Source organism: Pithys albifrons, chromosome 10, assembly GCF_047495875.1.
Source record: "Pithys albifrons albifrons isolate INPA30051 chromosome 10, PitAlb_v1, whole genome shotgun sequence".
Taxonomy (NCBI): domain Eukaryota; kingdom Metazoa; phylum Chordata; class Aves; order Passeriformes; family Thamnophilidae; genus Pithys; species Pithys albifrons.
Window position 1 is genome coordinate 26,272,120 of NC_092467.1, and position 19,296 is coordinate 26,291,415.

At 41.0% G+C, this 19,296-nt stretch overlaps 1 protein-coding gene across 2 annotated transcripts in view; it reads right to left on the bottom strand.

Moving 5' to 3' along the window:
• Positions 1-19,296, bottom strand: part of LOC139676330 (BEN domain-containing protein 5) — an 893,330-nt gene that overhangs the window by 208,051 nt on the left and 665,983 nt on the right. For both annotated transcript variants that reach the window (XM_071565176.1, XM_071565175.1), the window contains exon 7: positions 7,510-7,599. In XM_071565176.1, coding sequence (XP_071421277.1) covers positions 7,510-7,599 — 90 coding nt within the window. The remainder of the gene's footprint in view (positions 1-7,509; positions 7,600-19,296) is intronic.

The window sequence follows — 19,296 nt, forward strand, 5'->3', positions numbered from 1 at the left end:
AAAACTCCTCCCTAGAAATGTAGGACTTGCTGCCCCATGGCCATACAGAGCAATAGACAGAGCAAATGGCCCTGACCTCACTGATAACTGGGAAGAACAGGCTAAGCATCTTCATAATCCTTTTGGACTGCAATTTCTTTTGGGAAAAACAGGCCATATTAAGGAAAGCCAAGTGACCATGAAGTTCAGGTGAATCAATATTTTTCTTATGCTCAGACATCAGCCAACTGCCACAGTGTGCTGTTGCAAATATGATCTGCTTTGCCTTAGAGGCAGGTTGGTTAGGGCTGGAAGAAAATGATCTTTAAGCTAATGTTATCCAAAAGTATGAACAGTCAAGAAACATTGCAAAACCTGTATGTTGGAGACATTAATTGGGCAATCTCATATGGAGACCAAACAAACTTGCCTGCTGTTCTACAGTGAAACCTTTCTCAATTCTCCCTCTTGAAGACGAAGGGCTTCTTTAGCTCTCTGATTACTGTAAAGAGGATTAGTTAAGCAGAGGTGGTCAAAGACCAGCCCTGGGCAAAGGGCAAATGGAATCAAACAAAGCTACTTGACATTTCTTAGCTGTGCAGGTAAAATTGACTTTGTTGTTCCAGGGATGTGGAGTTAGTGCTGATCATTCCTCCTACATGAAGCAGCAAGGTGAGCACACAGGCCTAGGCAGGGAGGGGCGAGCCTGCCTGACCACACCAATTTTCTGATCCCATTGCTGCTGATTGAATGGAACAGGTGAAGCATCAACTTCTGCTGTTGGTGTAAAGGGGTGTCTCAGCCACGCATCAGCCTTCTCCACGCACAACACAACTCCTCCCTTGGTGACAAGCTCAGGCCTCCAGAGTTCTGTGGATTTCTCTGCTGTTGCAAAAAAGCAGCATCCAACCCCTGCACAATCCCCCTACCCACCCTGCCACCGTTCACGCCTTCTTCTCCTGTGCACGAGTTTCCAGGCACATCCAGAAGGCATACGTGGTAAGAGAATGAATCACATGACTCTATAGCCAGAGAAATTTAAACTTGTTATAAATTTCCTCCAACTTAGGAAACCAGGTGTATAAACCTCTCGTACTTTCCTGACACCACAAAGAACTGATTCAAACCCTGTGGTATCTTGGAACAGTTGATGTAACATAGGGTAGCAGGAATTCCTTTAATGGTTCATTTGCATCAACACAATTTTAAAAAGAGCTTTTATTTCCATTGCACCAATATGGATGTTTTATTATCCTCAGAACAACCTTTCTCTCTCCCGGGATATTTCACACTAAAATCTCATCCAGGAGATTTACAAGGGACAGACAATAGTGTTTTTCATGTTGCTTTAGAAGTCAAGGAGAGTGCGTTTCCCTTTGTACTAAAGCTCAGGAGCTGTGCACTTAGACAAAAAAAGAAACTTAGAAGGATGAATGCAATTTAACAACTTTAAGAGAGCCCTGCTGCTCATTTTATGTTTGGGCTGTTGAATTCTGTTGCCTTTGTTTGCTTCTTTCATTTGGTTTCCTGAACTCCTATAAAAGAGACCATGAACTGCAGCTCCTGCTCACCATGTTCCCTCAGTGCTTCTTAGTGCTAAGCTGCCCCTAAAAGAACAGGAGTGTTCCCATCCTCTCCTGACACAACTTATGCATATCCCTGTCTTCATGCACAATACTATCCATTTTACAGACGGATTCTACTCTTTTTGACCAAGGGCAGTCACCTCTAGGAACTCTGCAGATGCATTTCCCAGGGGATTGCAGGCAGATGAGGTTTGCATAGGATACAGTAAGTACTGAAAGGGAATGGAAGCTCTGTGTCTTTATACCTTTGGAGGGTAAAGAGAATATAAAATACCCTTAAAATTGAGCTTCTGTTTAGTTCATTTCTCTTCAGCACTAGCAATGCAGCCCACAAACAGAAACACTGGAAAGGGCTCCCACAAAGGGCATTCCTGCGCCAGAGAGCACTTGCAGGCCCCTGCATGGCCAGGACAGAGCACCCTCCTGCACCCAGAGATGCACTGCAAACACATCCAAAGCTGAACTACAGACGAAGCTTTTATACATATGGGGGCATTCACTTGGAGTCTGGAAGTAGCCAGGACAGCATATTTGTTTCCAGACTCTTTCATTTGGCAGAGAAGAAAGAAGTGAGACTTGACGGGAGTATAACAAACATGCATGTCGAAGATTCCCACTCCCTACGGAATCCTATTTTGTTTCCTACTCTGGTAGGAAATACAGCTTGGAAATGAAAATTAATTGGCCTGCTAGAAGGAAGAATACAACAGGTAAAGTGAGCTCAGAACTGGTGCAAAGCATGCGTTTATTCAGATGCACATTCATCTGATTCAAGTCTGGCAGATGATGTCCTTAAGTTTTTGAGGGCTCAATCATTATTGCAACAGGCAATTTCTAGGTCCAGTGTTTCTGCTACAGTAAGCTGCTGTTACAAAAAGCATCCTATACCAACAGAACTCTTTAAAAACTCAACAGTTTCTTTTCCTTAGGAGGAATTTTTACCGGGGCAACAGTTAAGCAAGGCCATCACCTCTGCTACTTCAGAAAGATCCATTTCACATGTAAAGGCTTCATTAGCTGCATCCACTCTTGCATTTAGAACATGTCTTTCAGTTACTATCACATATGCCCTAATGCTCAAAAGATTTATGCTTATTGAAAGAAACAGGAAAGCAGCTTTCAACCCTTATGGTTTATTCCTCCTCTGTCTTCATATGAAAAGAGAGAGGTTGGGTAAAATTCCAAGTAGGAGCAACAGACTTCAAAATGGCTCTTCTCACACTATAACTGCTTTTCCCGCAAGCAATAAAAACACAAGACAATCCCAAACAAATAACAAAACAAACAAACAAAACAACTCCAAACCAAACCAAAACAAAAAAACCCCAACAATCCAGTCAAGGTACACTCATCGTGTTGTAGGTGTGAAGTTGCTTACTAACCCCTTCCGGATCAAATGCCAAGAATTTGAAGGCACTTGCCTTCATGGAGCAAACTAGAAAATGGACACTGGTTTTAGGAGGCTATCATGGATTCTGCCCAGGAATAAAATCCTTCATAGCATCTGGAGCACCTTGGTCACAGACAGAGCAAATTCAATCACCCAGTAGCCAAGTGAGCTAGAACAACAGGACTCAGGAGACAGCTGCTGGAGGCCCGTTTTCAGTCAGTTTGTCCCCTTCTACCCTACTCATTAAACTCAGAATCAAAATTTGTATGTTTTCCAGGTTTTTTTTTTCTCCTGCCCTCTGCTGGCAAGAGGATGAAGGTTAAAAACACAGACCAAGAATGTAAACAGAAAAGCAAGACATTGCCCAGTGTAGTCTGCTTCTTTATTTCATACCATCTGATTCACAGTGAAGCAAGGAGAAGCATTCATTTAAGCAGCTACAAAGAAAAAAGATTGATTGAAAAGTAACTTTTGCTCAATTTCTTATGGATAAGAGTCCCAGGTGTCTATTTTCCTTATATTTTCTTTTTAATGGCTGTTCCCTATCCAGCCCATAAGCTTCAAGGTCAGCTTCAGGTCAAATTACACTTAGCACGAGATGCTCAGCATCTACAAACCTGCTGTGGGATCACTCTCCCTCCTGTCTTGCACTGGGTCTTCCATTCTGGGCTCCCAGCCTGGAAAACCATTTTAGAGGCTTAGGGTACAAATTTTCAGTTTTGCATTTAGATGCCATTGTGGATGCCACACTGGCAAATGTGTTAAAAAGACAACAAATGATGTTCTACTAATAGAATATGCTAAATCAGTGAGTGCAGTGCATGTCTTGGTACATCTAGACATGCTTAAGCTTGCAACTACTGACTGTTGGCAAAAGTCAAGGCATTTAGGATAAACTTAAACATAGTAGTCACAGTTTCTCCTACAACTTTCTATGCAATGTGAATAGTGAGGGACAGTTGTTTTTCTCCCACAAAGAAAATAAAATCTAGCAAACACAGGAAAGAAAATATGATTGTAAGAATACTGGGGGTGGTGTTCAGAGGGGAAAATTCTCCTATTAACATATCTTGGATAAAATCCAACCCTTTTGAAAGCTGGCTTGTGATCAGTGTTTAGAGGGTAGGTCTTGCACAGATTTTACAGACACGTATTAGTGCACCCCACATACAAGTATAGACATTACCTGGCATTTGACCCTACTTGTTAGAGTAAGTTTACTTGCCTTAGCATTATAGTGAGGAAGAGAAAATAACATACATTTTCTTAAAGAAAAAAAAACTGTAGGGGAGAAAAGTGACGGAAAATGTCTAAGAAAGGAAAAGAATTTAAAACCACAACTTCATAAAAGTCCCTCAGAAATCTGAACAGCCCATGAGAGATGATTTCAAGCTGTAAGATGAATTTGCTCTGCTTTGTGTTCACTATAAAAGGCCTCTGGGAGCAGCAATGATTCCAGTTGGTTTGAAAATGGTCTATGAGAGCAAACTGAAAACAAATCCTCTTCATCCTGGACCCTATTCCAATTTATTCATTCCCAAACTCGATACAAACATCAATGCTCATGGTGATCATCACCATCTGAGGAGGGGAACACCTTTGGATATGAAGGGTACTCATGTGAATATACTCTCTGTTTCTGTCCCTGAACTTCACAACAAGCAGTTAAGAACCATCAGGAAAACTTCCTAAAAAGGCTAACCTGAAGCATTGTTATAACTCTTAAAGGACCAAAACAGAAACAAAAGGTTCTTAATCCATCTTTGTATGAAGAGGCCTTCCAGGGTTTTGTCTGCCTTTTAAGGAACTCAACTACAGCTCAGCAGCTGCACCATGTGTGAAATATTATAGCACTTGTTTTTAAGTGCTGGGTGAGGTGCCTGATGATTGTGGGGAGGTCTGGCTACTGCTGCAAGCACTGCACAGCTGGAAGGAGACAGAAACGTGTATCCAAGTTTATAATACTTGCACATTTTCAGAAATACAGAGTATTTGTATCCAAAATACAGCTTTCAGTGAATTCTTCATAGTGCAGTATGAAGAAGGATGACACAGAAACAATACAGCTCTGAATGAGGAGATGACCTTACATTTTTTTCCTATGGGAGGGCAAAGAGCCTCGCCTAGACTTAGAATATGTGGGTAATGTGGAAGGCAAAGGACCAGTTGACAGGACCAAACATATCCTGGTGTACTAAGGCCAGACAACTTGCTTCTTAGGGACCTTGCCTAGTTAAAAAAATGGAGAATGTAATCGGTAGCTTCTGTGAGACCCCGGGAAGCTGTTGTTTGGACTACACAGTTTTATATCCCTTGGCAGAGAGAAGGCTCAAGAGAACAGGAAGAGACCTGACTAGCTCAAAGACAGGTAGAAAAATGAGTAAGGAGTCAGTTTTTTTCTTAGGGCTCTAAAGAGGAAGACAGAGTCTGAACTAAATAAAACCTAAGATTAACTGGGAAAAAATTAAGAACAAAAAAAAAAATTAAAGCTTGTAACTCATTATTTATTCCCCTATGGACTGATTCTCCAGGCCTGGACAGTCACAGTTCTGCTCTTCCAAACATGAGATGCTGCTTGCTTCTGGGGAATCTTTAGGATTAGCTTCCATATCTTAATACTTCAGGTGGAGAGCATAATCAAACATTCAAAAAGAAATCTCTCTACTAAGTAAAAAAAAAATCCTGACATGTTCCATATGCACTGAGCTGGCATCTGGATGTAAAATCTGCAACACCTAACCATGCCAAAGAGCTTTCTGAGACTCCAGAAATAAAATTCCTAAGCGTGCCCTCACTTGACTGCCAAAAGAATCATTTTTATCCCTTCTTTTGACCCTCCTACACAGAAGTTACCAAAGATGGAGCAAGCACCCAATTTCACATTTGGCAGTGCTAGAAATAATGCTACAACGGCCTTGAAATGGTTGACATTTCTACTTGTCTTGACACTAATTATGCACACAAGGCAGCTTGGTCTGCACTGGGCAGAGTGGCTCAGTGCACCACAGAGTTCAGTGCCTGTGGATCCACACATTTCCAAACAAAACAAGCATGCATTATAACTCAGCCACAGCAAGTTTCTGATCTGCTTCTCCAAGACTGATATCTCCTCGTTATTATTCTTTTCTTTCCCCTTTTTTTTCTGTCTTGGGTTTGGTTTTTTCCCCTATAAAAGACAAAGTTTCTCAGAGACAATCAGAGCATGACTTCTATCTAGTTGTTTCATCAGGCTAAGCATGCCACCCGCTTTTACACATTCCCTTTTTTTTATTTCCCTTTAGAATAAACTCTCCATTATCAAAATAAAATAACATCATTTACAAAGTACCACCTCAGCAGCATGTCTCAGCTTTCATTTCACAGGGCTACGCCAGCAGCCACAAACAGAATCAAAGCAGCCAATTAAAAATCCATATTCATTAACAAACATCATGTGTGCCATAATGCCCTGCATTGACTATGGCACTGCAGGAGATGGGAAACTCACTGAGTTTTCCTGCTCTCAGTGTGAAGCATTGTTTTATTAAAGGAAGGGTTTACCTTTGCTACTCCACATGCCAACAAGAAGAGGCTGAGTGTCCCACTAGCCCACGGGGCCAGGGCAGCAGAAGTGACAGCTGTTGACCTTTTGCCTCAGGGAGATGCCAGACACAGGACCTTGCCAGGATGAGGAGCACACAGAGAAGACCATGAACCTGTGCCAGACCTTTCTCACAGAGGTCTTTAGGTACCAACAGAGCCAGTGGCAAACCAGTCTGCAGCATTATGAGCAGACAATGTAATGAATTCTGCGTATGTTTGATTGATGCAACTCATCAGCTCAGCAGGGGCAGGTCCAAACTGCTGCAGAGAATTAGAAATTTGCCCCTGCCCTTGCTCATTTACACCATCAACCCTGGCAGACACATATAAGTATAGTATTTCAGATCTAGACAATAAAGTTATATGAACACATGCCAGAGTTATTTATTTATTTGTACCCACAAACCTGAGATTAGCAGCTCTTGATAAATACAAGCTGGGCAATTTGCTTCCTATTTTTAGCAGGAATGCTCTGTGTGGGAAACAGCTGTCAGCCACTGGGAGCTGTGCTCCTCAGAGCAGCAACTTCAGACAAAGAGAGGCCTCTTTAAATTCCGTTGGAGAACTAGAGTCCCTGCTTTGTGGTGGAAAAGAAGCTAGAGAAAGTAGCCAGTGAGAAAACATAAGCAGTTTAAACAAAACCAGTCCCAGAGCTTTTCCAACCTATTTTCCTAAGGAACCTTACACAATCACATTATGTCAATTCTTCCCAAACAGGTTCAGAGCCCAATTGTGTTCAATTCTGACCAAGTTCAGCAAACATTCATAAGACTTGGAGATATTCTCCTTCTATTACCTCAAAACAGACAGGCAGCTGGGTACTAGAGGAGAGATTTTGCCGATATCCTTACTGTGGAAAAATCCGTCATGGGAGCTCAGCCTTCTATCAAAGGCAAAGCTATCCAAACCAAACACATGCATCAATTGGAAATCAGATCCCGTGAGACCTGCCATCTTCATGCAGACACTCACCTTGGCAGACGAAGGAAGATGGTGTTTCCCCTGGATGGACCCGTGCAGTGATGAACACCACTTTCTGTTCAGCCCCTGGACGCAGGTTTGCTGCAGCAGAAGGGGGCAGGGGACAGAGGAGGAAAAGAGAAATAAAGACCCTTAAACTCAGCCCCAGGTGTAGAAACGAAGGAGGAGTATTAATTTTCAAAGCACATGCGTCTATTAAAATTGGTCATATGCTATAAATACACAGAATCTATCATGGAAAGAGTCAGTGTCACCAGGTCTCCATGCCAGGCCATACAGCAGAGACTACACAGGGGCTGCAAAACTAATGACATGGAGCCAAACCTGCAACAACAAATTTAGCTCTCTTTTTAAAACCCAAGATTTACTACAGCGAGTTTAACTGCACTGTAATTGTGCTCTCACTTGTGATAAATGTCCCCCTGGGGCCACAGAAATAGCAGTGGGGGTCCAGTCACAAGGTAAAGCCAATTGCACCCTGCATTACACTTCGTACAAGCCTTAGCAGTGCCAGGAAATGGTAAAGTGCTACAAATTACATTTATGAGGCTTTGCTCTGGAGGATTTGGAGGCTATTTTTTAAAAATCTGTTAAGCATTTGGGGCTGCATCTGCCCTGACTGAAAGAACAGTTCAAAACAAAATAAAATATGGAAAAGAGACCAGGATTAATCCAGCAACCTCCTCCAGTGACAGCACAAAAATGTGCCACATCTCCATTAACTTACAGATAGGGGGAAAGGAGATTTAGATCCCAACTATGCTGAACCTAACATGGGTTAATCCCCTAGTATTGAAACCACACCACCTTGGCCACTTGCTTCAGCTGTAAACTACATGGGTCAAATGGCATCTTTTCTTTGCTTGTGCTGTGACTGCATTTAATAAACAGGAAATAAAAATGATGCTCTTTCAAAATGGGTTCTGGGAATTTTAAAGACTATAAGAGGTCAGGACCTCAGTTAGATGGCTTATCTCAACCTGAACACACACTGCAGGAGTAATGCTAAGCAGACTCCAATTGCTACAGACAGTTTAAATCTTTGTTTTGAAGTAGAAAGTTTACACACTGAAAGGAGACTGGGAACAAAATCCAAGCTTTTTCCCCCCTGCTTTAATTATGTAGGTGCATTGCATATATATCCAAAGTTAGACTTTTATTTTCAAAGATGTTTGAGAGTCCTCAAGACCATAACTGAGTTAGTTTTTTAATTTCCCAAATTCTTAGAAATGCTCAGTTTTCCCAGCAGTCCATCACACCTAACAACACCACAGGAATAATCAATACATTCTATGCTGTTCTCAGGAGACAATCCCAGCAGGTTTCTTCTTTTATTTCCTTAACATCTCTGGAAGTCCTACAGTTGCTCTGCCTGTAACTCAGCCATGCATTTGTTTTTTCATACTCCAGCTTCACCATTCTCTGGTGTTTTTGAGCCCCAGAGGCAAAGAAATATAAGAAAGAAGGTCTCTGAGAAACACAGCAGTTGGTGAGGTCAGTTCTGTCTGCAGAAGAAAAGTTGGAGGCAGCAAAAAGGGGACACAACACTGTCTGCTAGAAGTCAATGAGCATCCCACATCATTTGCATTAACACCAAGGAATGGAAGAGGAAGGAGATAAATCAGCAAAGCAACTTTAAAGAACAAAATGAAAAGGCTGGGATCACTTTTGTAAGAGGAGAGGAGTTTTCCTCCTCTCTTGGAAAACCAGCATAACATTAAAGGGACTGGGGCTCAGCATGAATGTGATGCTCAGTAACATGACTACCATTCTTTGGATCAGGAATAGCACCCTGTTTAGGAAATCTTTTGGACAGAGGATTAGTTTGAGTGTTTTGTGACTTTGTCTTTGCTTGTTTTCAATGGCAATATCATTGTTATTTATGCTTTATAACAGTTATTACAATCATTATTATAATCAATAATTCTCACTATACAATCTCTTTCAATTGGCAATAAATTAAATTTCCCACAAGTCAAGTCTTCTTTGCTCATGGTGGTCATTAGTAAGTGATAGCCCTGTCTTTATCTTGACCCATGAGCCTTTCCATCTTATTTTCCCACCCTATCCTGGATAAGAGGGACCAGCTGGTTGGGCATCTGGCCAAAGTTAACACACTAAAATGACTACAAAACACCATTTCATATTTTAATTTAAATGTTTCATTGAAAATGCATCCTATTTTCTACTTCAGGATTGAAAAGATCAATCAAAATTAAGAAGATTAGAAGTGTATAGCCTTGCTTAGTAGATGCCAAAAGCACTTAAGCAAAATGACAGAAAGGCACACTGCATTTAGCCACAGCTTTGAGAGTTGTGGAAATGCAGAGAAACAGTCTGTTGTGGTACCTCTCCCACCCTTCCAAACACCACACCATCCTAGAAACAAAATTATAGGACAAAACAAGCTTTCTAAGGAACGAAATGTAGATACATCTGGACTGGTTTCTTTTTCATTTTCTTTTCCCTTTGAGGGCTACCACAACGATCATCACTGATAATATTTGCCCTGACTTATGACAGGGACCTGAACAACCTGCCCCTGTGTGTTAGTTCCTCATATCCTACTCACCCACTGCCATCCTGACTCTCTGCTGCAGAGAATCCACTTGGGCAAAGTTGTGAGGATCTCAGGTGCTAGTCAGAACAAACAACACTAACCTCAACATCTGTTCTGATCTCAAGCTACCACAATGGTGATAAACACCAAGCAAATGTCATCTAGAAAAGAATCTCAATTAATTGCAAGCAAGCAACTGAAGTCTCTCACACTGTCTGGGTCTCAACTCATGTTTCCTACCCACTAATGTTGTAGCATGTACAAGCCAATCACTTAAAACAATCCCAGTGGCAATACTCTCCCAGCTCACACCCAGGAAACAGCAATTTCCACTCCTGGTTACATCTTACAGTACTGCAACTAAAACAGGGTCACACAGAAAACATTTTCTACTAAAAAAAAAAGAGGCAGTCTGATCAAATTCTAAGCCTCCACCAAAAGGCAGCAAATTCACTTACCCATTTTCATTCAATTTTCATTTTTATGCTACTATAAAAATATGAAAATGACAGTATTTCTATGTAGCAGTTTAATAAAAAGTATCTAAAAATTTCAAGCCATTTCCATTTGCACTAGTAAAATGAATTACTGTAACAGAACTGAGGTAGAGCTTCACTTGACATCCAGAATTTTTTGTCCTACTGTGTCAGACCAGAAACAGACTGGAGATTTGTGGTTTCCTTAGAGTCTTTTAGCCATGTGTGCTAATGATTTAAGTTCACAAATTAATACTAAGGCTGATGGAGTACAAAGGATAAGCAAGTCTGACCACAGAAGTTTGCTTCAGAAACCCTTTAGACTGGTGCCCATGAGGAGAACTTGGAAATGAATTTCATTCTTTTGTAGTGGACTTCAAAGTTGAGTCAAGTCATTAGAAAAACCTTGTTGTCTGTAGAGGACCAGAAGGCTCTAATCAGAAGAAATGGAAATCCATCACCCTAAATACAGCCAAATAACAATTTGATTTAAACACCTCCATATATTTAATGAAATATGTGTATCCATTGCAAAGGAATTCCATATTGCCTTCCTTTCTCAGGTACTTTTCAGGTATGAGGTGGGCTGTTGCCAGTGTTTTATATTTAAAATTCTGTGAGTTAAAGACTCCACTGAGGAAATCAAAACAACTCTATTGCATTACACTTCACTGTGCCACCTCGGCTTGTGTGTGTCCAACACAACTGTGACACCTGCGCTGAAAGCGAACACCGATGTCAGTGCTGCCCCAAGCGCCTCATCTCTACCACATTAACTTGCTTTAACAAATCAAATCCAAGCAGCATTTACTGTGTCTGGTCTTTCCTAAGAGACCAGATCAGCACTTAATCTCATTTATTTTTGTTACTTCAGGCCACAAATATCATTGCTGGTAAGAGTCCACATCTCAGCAATGCAAGAGTGCAAAACAACAACATTTTTGGTCACTACCAAATCCCAGCGGGCTTGGTGAGATCAGATATACACAAGCTTTGCTTTCTTGCCTTTTATAGTTGGCTTGAGCAGTACAAAGCAATATAAAGAAGGTCAAAATGATGCCATTTGTACCACTAAGAGATGAGCAAAGACTAGACTACTGGTTTCTGAAGTCAGACACCTATTGTTCTATACTTTTACCTGAAAAGGGAGGCAGCAGTATCTTGGTTCCCACGCAGAAGTCATGGAAGATGAGGTGTGTGATTGGGCAGAACTGCTACAGGGGATGCTCATTGCTCACTGACTCCCATCACCTGCCACCACATTCAGTTAGTCCTGTCCAGAGCACAGAGGGTTTTTCTTTGGCAAAACCTCGTTTGTGCATGGATATTCTACTCAGCAATGGTCCTGCATGTAATGGTCAAACCTGGCTCCAGAATCTTTCAAGTTTCACATTTTCATTCAGGCTCTGTCCCCGACTCTGTCAGGTGCTTAAATACATGATTTGTTTGATGGACTTGCACTGTACTCAAAAATGTGCTTAAACATAATTTTGGCATGAGGGCTTTGCTGAATTGGGGCTGTTTTGCAGGAAGCCTGACTCTGAGATCATTGTCACAATGTTTTAAAGTTGGAGATTGTGCAACTATTATCCTTTATTGCCCATTTTATGTCAAACTCTCTTTTTCTTTTTACATTCCTCTTAAAAGCAAAGCTATTTTGGAGCATTTAATATTATTTAATCTCTTTACTCTGGCAGCATAGAAATTACAGGGACCATTACAATGGTCCTGTGTGAGTGTATGCTTTATTGATGTATATGCTGACCTAATATCAAATTGATTTTACTTAGCTTTTCTGCTGACCATGGAAAAATGCAAATTGGGTATTATATTTGCACACTAATTTTATTGGGCCCCTGTGTCTTCATAAAAAGATAAAGTTTGGGCTAATAAAAATAAAACATTTCTGGGGCTAATATAGGCAAATGTTTATGTAGGCAGGTAACAAATTGGTTTGTCATTTAGGGGAACATAAAGAGCACTAAAATCATCTTTAGGCAAAATAGATTGGTGGCTTTTGCTTAGCTTTTAGCTTTCATTTGCAAAAATCAATTTAATATAGCACAGTGTCTCAAAGAAAGGGTGACACAAGATTAAGACATTCATTGTATTCCTCCTCCATAACTCCCCCTTATTCAGAGGCCCTGGGATTTGGGTTTGCTCTTCTTCAAAGCAAATTACATGTATTTCAGCAGAAAATGATAAAAAGGAACCTTTAGACTTATGCCATATGCAAGCATCCTACAGGGACAAACACAGGGGATGTAGGAAAGCGTGTTTAGTTTTCTGAAGGGAGATGCCGAAAGAGTTATCAACACTTGAAAGCACCACCAGCAATCTGAAAGTGTAGTACCTGTATGATCTCCTTTCTGGCTATTTGTCCCTCCTTCCCCTTTCCTCTTTAAGCCCTCTGTAACAATGCCTTTTGCATCCCTAATGGCCAGCAATCTCTGCTGGAATGCAGCTAAGTGAACTTCGATGACAGTTTAAGTAGATGGGCATATATCAACTGCCTAACTTCTATTTATTGGGAGGAATTGACCTGTTTAAATCCCAGAGCAGGCACTGTTTCTGTCCAGCTCTTGTTTTCCATTCCCTCCTTCCCTTTCCCTCCTCAATTGCAGGGTATTTTGGAGGGGTTCCGTGTAGTGGCAGGTTGCATAAAGAGTTTTGATGTTAATACTTGACTGCATTTTCAACTTAATAACCCAGCAAAGGGATCTGACTGTAAAGCAAAAGGCCAGAAATATCTCCTGGTAAAATTATGCTGATGCATAGATCAAATGGCACTGCAGAGCTATTTGCAAAATCAGAAATGGCAAATAACTATAGAGCAAGATCCCCCTTACCTCCCAGCCCCACTTGTTTGTTTTTAATCTTCATTACATCTTGTAAGCAACCACTTTTCCACTTGGGCTTTCTGATACTGGCAGCTCACTATGCTTTTGAGGCAGAAAAATTAACTGCATGCAAACCCAGGCAAGGTACACACACATCTTTCCTCCCATCTTGTCCCTACTGGAGAAAAACAAAAGAAAAAAAAAAAGAAAAAACCCACTCCCAAAAAAACTGAGGTTCTTTTTTTTTTTAACATTTGAACATTGCAACATACAGTCCTATGAATAAGAATAGAAATCTGAAATATGAACAGCACATTATTCGTCCTCAAACGTCCAAGGTGATGACAGCTCACAATTAAGGATGCAGACAGTAGCATTTAATGTCACCTACCTGCATCACTATCATAACAGTTTAGCAGGCAGGTCCCCAGCCTGCTTTCTTTTTCCCTCTTCTGCTTTGCTATTTATAAAGTAAGGTTGGAGTGTAGATCAACCCCTTGCCCTCCAGAGACCAGAGGCACGCAGTAAATTATGGGAAGGCTAAGTGGTACATCAAATGTGTCTCCTCAAAGCTATATATCATCTCGTTAAATTTGATGTCTAATCCCAGAACCCCAGAAATCATTCCCAAAATCCCAGAAAATGCATGTGTCCTTCAGATGATATAGAACAAGAAAGTAAAGTTTACCTGCAGGGAAAAGAAAAAACCACCAAGACAAAAACATTCTAGCCACGATTTGCAAAAGCCTTCATTTTACTTGAGTGTCTTTCAATCCTATTTCCTTAAACTCCATCGAGTCAGAACTCACCCATCTGTATTTGAATACATAAACTCTGATCTACAGTATTCATTTTTTTCCCCTTGCAATGGTTGACATTAAATCACAAACTGAATAAACCAAAGCACGTCATATCTCTCTCTCAAAATTTTACATCAGATAGAACAGTAGTAGTTTACATATGTAGCAGCACTTCTCCAGCTACCACCAGTGACAGTAATAAAGATCTTCAGTCATTCCACAGGGTTCTCTTAACAGAGCTCCACAACCCTCATCGATGAGTCTAAGATGGTAATACTAAGGAGCTGCCTGCTGCCCCAGAGGAAGCAGACCTCATTCTTTGTGAAGAAATAGATGCTAACTGGTATCTATCTTGCTCTCCCTGTTCAGAGTTATCACTCTTCTAAAACACTCACTATCCCAGTAGCCTTCTCTTCATACAAAAGGATAGAACTAAAATATTCAGATGCAACCCTTTCCACCTGCAATACAACATTACATGGGTACCTTTTCAGTTTGTCTTTAAAATCCAGGGATTCAAAAGACAATGCAAGGGCCTGTTATAAAGCAACCCTATCAGCTCTCTCCAGTGGAGAGGGCTATGGCTGTTTGTTTGCTTTAAGTATGCATGGACTGAAAGATAAGAGAATAATTTAGATCAGAATTTCAGCCAAGATAGCAAAGAGGGAATTACTAACCCCTCATAGAGTAGTCCAGCAGTTACAGGAGCAGCCAGAACACCTTTGTTCTGTTCTTTCTAGTTTTGCCTCTGATTAACTTTAATGCTCAGACTTTCCCATGTAAAAACTGAGCAAAACCACGTGCACTTCAGAATAGAATTGAGAGTTTCAGTACAGCTATTCTCAAAACTCTTCTAGTTTCTTTGAGATGCACAGCCATATCCTTGTGCTCATCACGGATTTTTCCAAGGAAGGTAGTGCTGAAAATGGCATCTCTAGCTGCCACAATTTGCAACTCCAGAATCTGTCAGTCCAGTATCTCTAACCTCTCAAGGGCAACAGAAAACATAATTGGGAAATAACAAGCTACAATACAACATGTGAAAATCAGGAAAGATGTTTCTGGGAAGCTGTAACCGGAAAACCTCTATTCACCAGGGCTTTGTCTCATACCCTTGACTTAAGAAAAAGGCACAAAGTATAACAGGAGCAGGGCTGAAAACCAAAAATTGAAGACACATGAAATGGTAGACAATGCTGGACACCTACCCAAGTGCTTTGTTCTAAGTAGGGCCAGGTCTCATCCTGTGAGGAAAAAAGTTGAAAAGCAACCAAAGTTTCAGCCCACTGGGCTAAAGATTCAAACCCAGGGGAGCAGTGAAGCAACACAACCAACACTGTCACGGACTAATCTCCTTTATTCCACCTTTTAGGCACTGACTTGAACAACATGAACCCTTATCTTTCTTACTCTTCCTAAACCTCTAATTGAAAAGGATACACCCCATACTCAGTTACAGTACACAGGACATGATAATTTTTCTGATTTTTATGTTGCATCAGACCCTCCCCAAGAGGAAGAAGAAAAACTGACAGCGTTATGTAGAATAAAACCTTCAGTGTACAAGACCTGGTTTGAAAGCAGCGATCCCAGGCAAGATGTGCACCGTGTTCTGCAAGAGGTTTTGGCCTTGACTGAACTATGACGGTTTTCTTCAGAAGCTGAGCTAGCGGTCAATAAAAAGCAACCTGCTGAAATGAGATTCATGAAGAGCCATGCTCCTCAGAACATGACACTGACCTCTTTGAGAAGTGCCAGCACTCTATTGGGAGAGAGGCTTGAGCCTGCAAGGCAAGAAATAGACACCAATGAATAGCTTTTCTCTTCATATTCACGGCTTGTCTGAAATCAGAATTCAGACCTGAATACACAGCAGCAAAAGTTAAGATGCTCAGTAGAGGGTCCTATGCACCAAATACAAATTTTCAAATACTTCAGCAAGATGAGGGAGGCAGACATATCCCCAAAGAAGCCAGGAGTAATTCCTTCTTTACTGTAATGTTAGACATGGGTTTCAAATCAGGATGAGAAATATGTTCTTTATATAAGCAGGATGGCAAAGATGGGGTGGAAAGGGTCCCCTTTTCACAAAGAAGTGGAGTGACACCTCTTGGTCACAGTGCCAGGTCCCTGCTTTTGTTCATTGATTCTTTGCAGTTTTTAATCACAGGAATTTGATGTCAGACAGTCTGTGGCTCAGGAGTCTCAACAGTCCTAGATCAGTTTTGCTTAGGTGTGTGCATTCCATTCATTTTTGAGTGACTCCAGCATCAGCAAGTGTCTCAGACATGACCTCAGACACAAGTGTATTAAGAATGTTTGACCTATATCATAAATTCCACAGTCTGCCAGGAGAAAGTCCTGCCATACCCTCATTCTTTCCTTCCAAAGAGAGTGGCAAGATGTATACCCAGAGGTATGCCCACATTCCATTCTCATTAAGGGCCAAGAATTAAGCAAGCTGCCGTTCTTATTCAGATGCTGCCTATGACATTTTCCCCTCTGTTGCAAAAACAATTATCTCAAAGATGCTTAAATTCCAGCTGGACACATAAAACCTTCTCTCCTACTCGAACCAAGCAGCCGCTTCAGTCCCCTGCCTTACATCAAGCCAAGAACAGCTCCTCTCGCAGACGTGATCCTCAAAGCTCTCTGTGAGCACCACAGTAACTTCGTGTACACACAAGTGCCCACTGATCCTAGTTGTCCTTTTTGTCCCATCATTAGTTAGCAGTAAGTTCCAGGGGCACAGTCAATCAATACACCTTCGTGCATAAGAGAAAACATGTTTTGTTGCCTGCATACACTCACGGCAAGGCTGTGTGAGCTTTGTAAAACCTCTCCTGTCAGCAAACTGTTAAAACCAATTTATACACACACACACACTCTCTCTCAGCAATAAGCCTATGGAGAATTTTAATTAAAGTCAAAGGAGTCTTTAAAAGTGGAGGGGGAGAAATCTAACACAGCGAGAAATAAATTAATAAAAACACGCTCCAAGTTGAAGCTCAAGGGGATCACTCTCAGTCATCATTTATTTAAAGGATGGGACATGTCAAAGATGGGAATGTCAAGTGGGAGACGCTGTGAAGCAGTAGAGGACAGAAGAGAGTCTGACGAACTGCATGCCACAGCTTCTGGAACAGATAATACTTTGTCACATAGGTTATGTTTGTGGCTGGCCACCTGCCACTTGATAGTCACTAGCTCTCAAAGCTAGGCACTAAAATATCTGTATTCCCTTTCACATTTGGTCCAGAAAGAACCTTTCAGGTCATTTAGATCACCCTTCTCTGGTCAGCACCAATTTCTGTGGAAAACTACTCCGCTGTCTCACCCTGAGGATGTTTATCTTGAAATTCAGACAGCAGTTCCTTTTGGTGTATTTTAACTTGTTTCTCACTTGCCTCTTCCCTTGGTGCTTCTGTTTTTTAAAAATGACTCAATTTTGTGTGCATTGTTGTAGCTTTTGCTTGGGCCATAGACTACTCCAGGGGAACTAACTGACCCCTTCAGATGAACCCTTACAACAGGCAAACCACAAATCTCCTCAATTCTCATGTCCATGCAGTCTTTCATAGAAAGATTTTTAAAGCTCACATGAGACCTGGCTTCCTGCTCTTCATCTGCCATCCTTGCAGCCACTGTATCATATCTTCCAGCCTTTTCCTTAGCACAAGGATGAGATTTCTTCACTTGAGGCCAGTTGCAAACAAGCAGTGCCACATTTCTTAACTTTAACAACTCCCAATATCAGCTGCTAGAGCAGTTTCTCATCACCTTTGCCCATCTTACAGCAGCCCACTGGAGTGTAAGATGCTTGTGTGGATCAGTGTCCTCGGCAGCCTCCTGGGTTTCTAGCCTTTTATTCAGGGGAATTTAATACTTGTAGTTGGTGCTGTGTCACAAGCCTGCCAGCATCAGGTGCAAATGAAAGTAATCATCCATAATAAATCATGTAATTGTGCTGGAAACCCAGACGTGTCTAATCCTTCAACCACAAGAATTATGGAGATCCAATATTAACTGCATATCTTGACACTCATTATCTCATTTAGAGACTCTAGTGCTGTCTATTCTTCACCACCTAGATCCCTTGGTTGAGGCAAAAACTACAGATTGATAAGATCCCACATCCATTTCCATGTAAAAACATGAAAATGCAACTCATTTCAATGTAAAAAAAAAGACTCAAATTACTCAACACATTAATACACATATTTTATAGTGAATGTAAATTGAATTATGTTTTGCCCTTTCCATAAAACAAATGAAAACAGCCTTTTCATGGAAAGAGGGTTAGAAAGGTTAAAAAAAAAGAGAAGAAAGTCAAAGTCATTACATTCCAATCAAAGTTGATAAATATGTAAATTACAGCAACTAAACAGTTGGCTTTGACAAATGGCTTCCACGTAATGGATTTTTCATAGTAATGAGGCTACAATGCAATTGTTTTTTTAAAGCCTTACATTTCTCATTAATACAAAGTGTAACTCAGTGTGCACAATGGGGATATTTACCAAAAAAATTAAGAGGGGGAAAAAAATTTCAGACAGCAGTTGACATCACAGAGGGATGCCACAGCCTGAGATAGTGCCATTGCTTCCATCAGCATTGACAAGTTGTTGACTAGTCTTTAATTAAGTGGCTTGAACTTGAGGAACTACTCAGTGCCAAAAGAAACATAAAGCCCAGGACTCTGCCACTTGTAATTCATCTGTGATGTGTTTATTCATCCAACACTATCAAAGTTGTATATGCTATACAGGTTCTACAAGACCTATGAAAAAAGGCAAAGCATACAAGAAAATCACTTCAGTGACCTATAAGTAATTTCCCTGACCACCAGTATCTTCCTGCCTCATTCAGTTCTTTGACATTTCAGACCATGTCAACCATCATGGCACCTGTGCATCTCACTACCTTTCTAATGTAGTTCGAATGCTAGTGTACAGAAATAAAGATTCATGGAAGAAGATGACCCTGGACCACAGAATACTGCTTTCAGTTTCCTTATCACTGTCCTTAGAACAGTCTGGAATTCAGCAAGGCATCTCTAAGTTTCTTACTCTTGATTTCTGCTTCACTTTATGCAACCTATT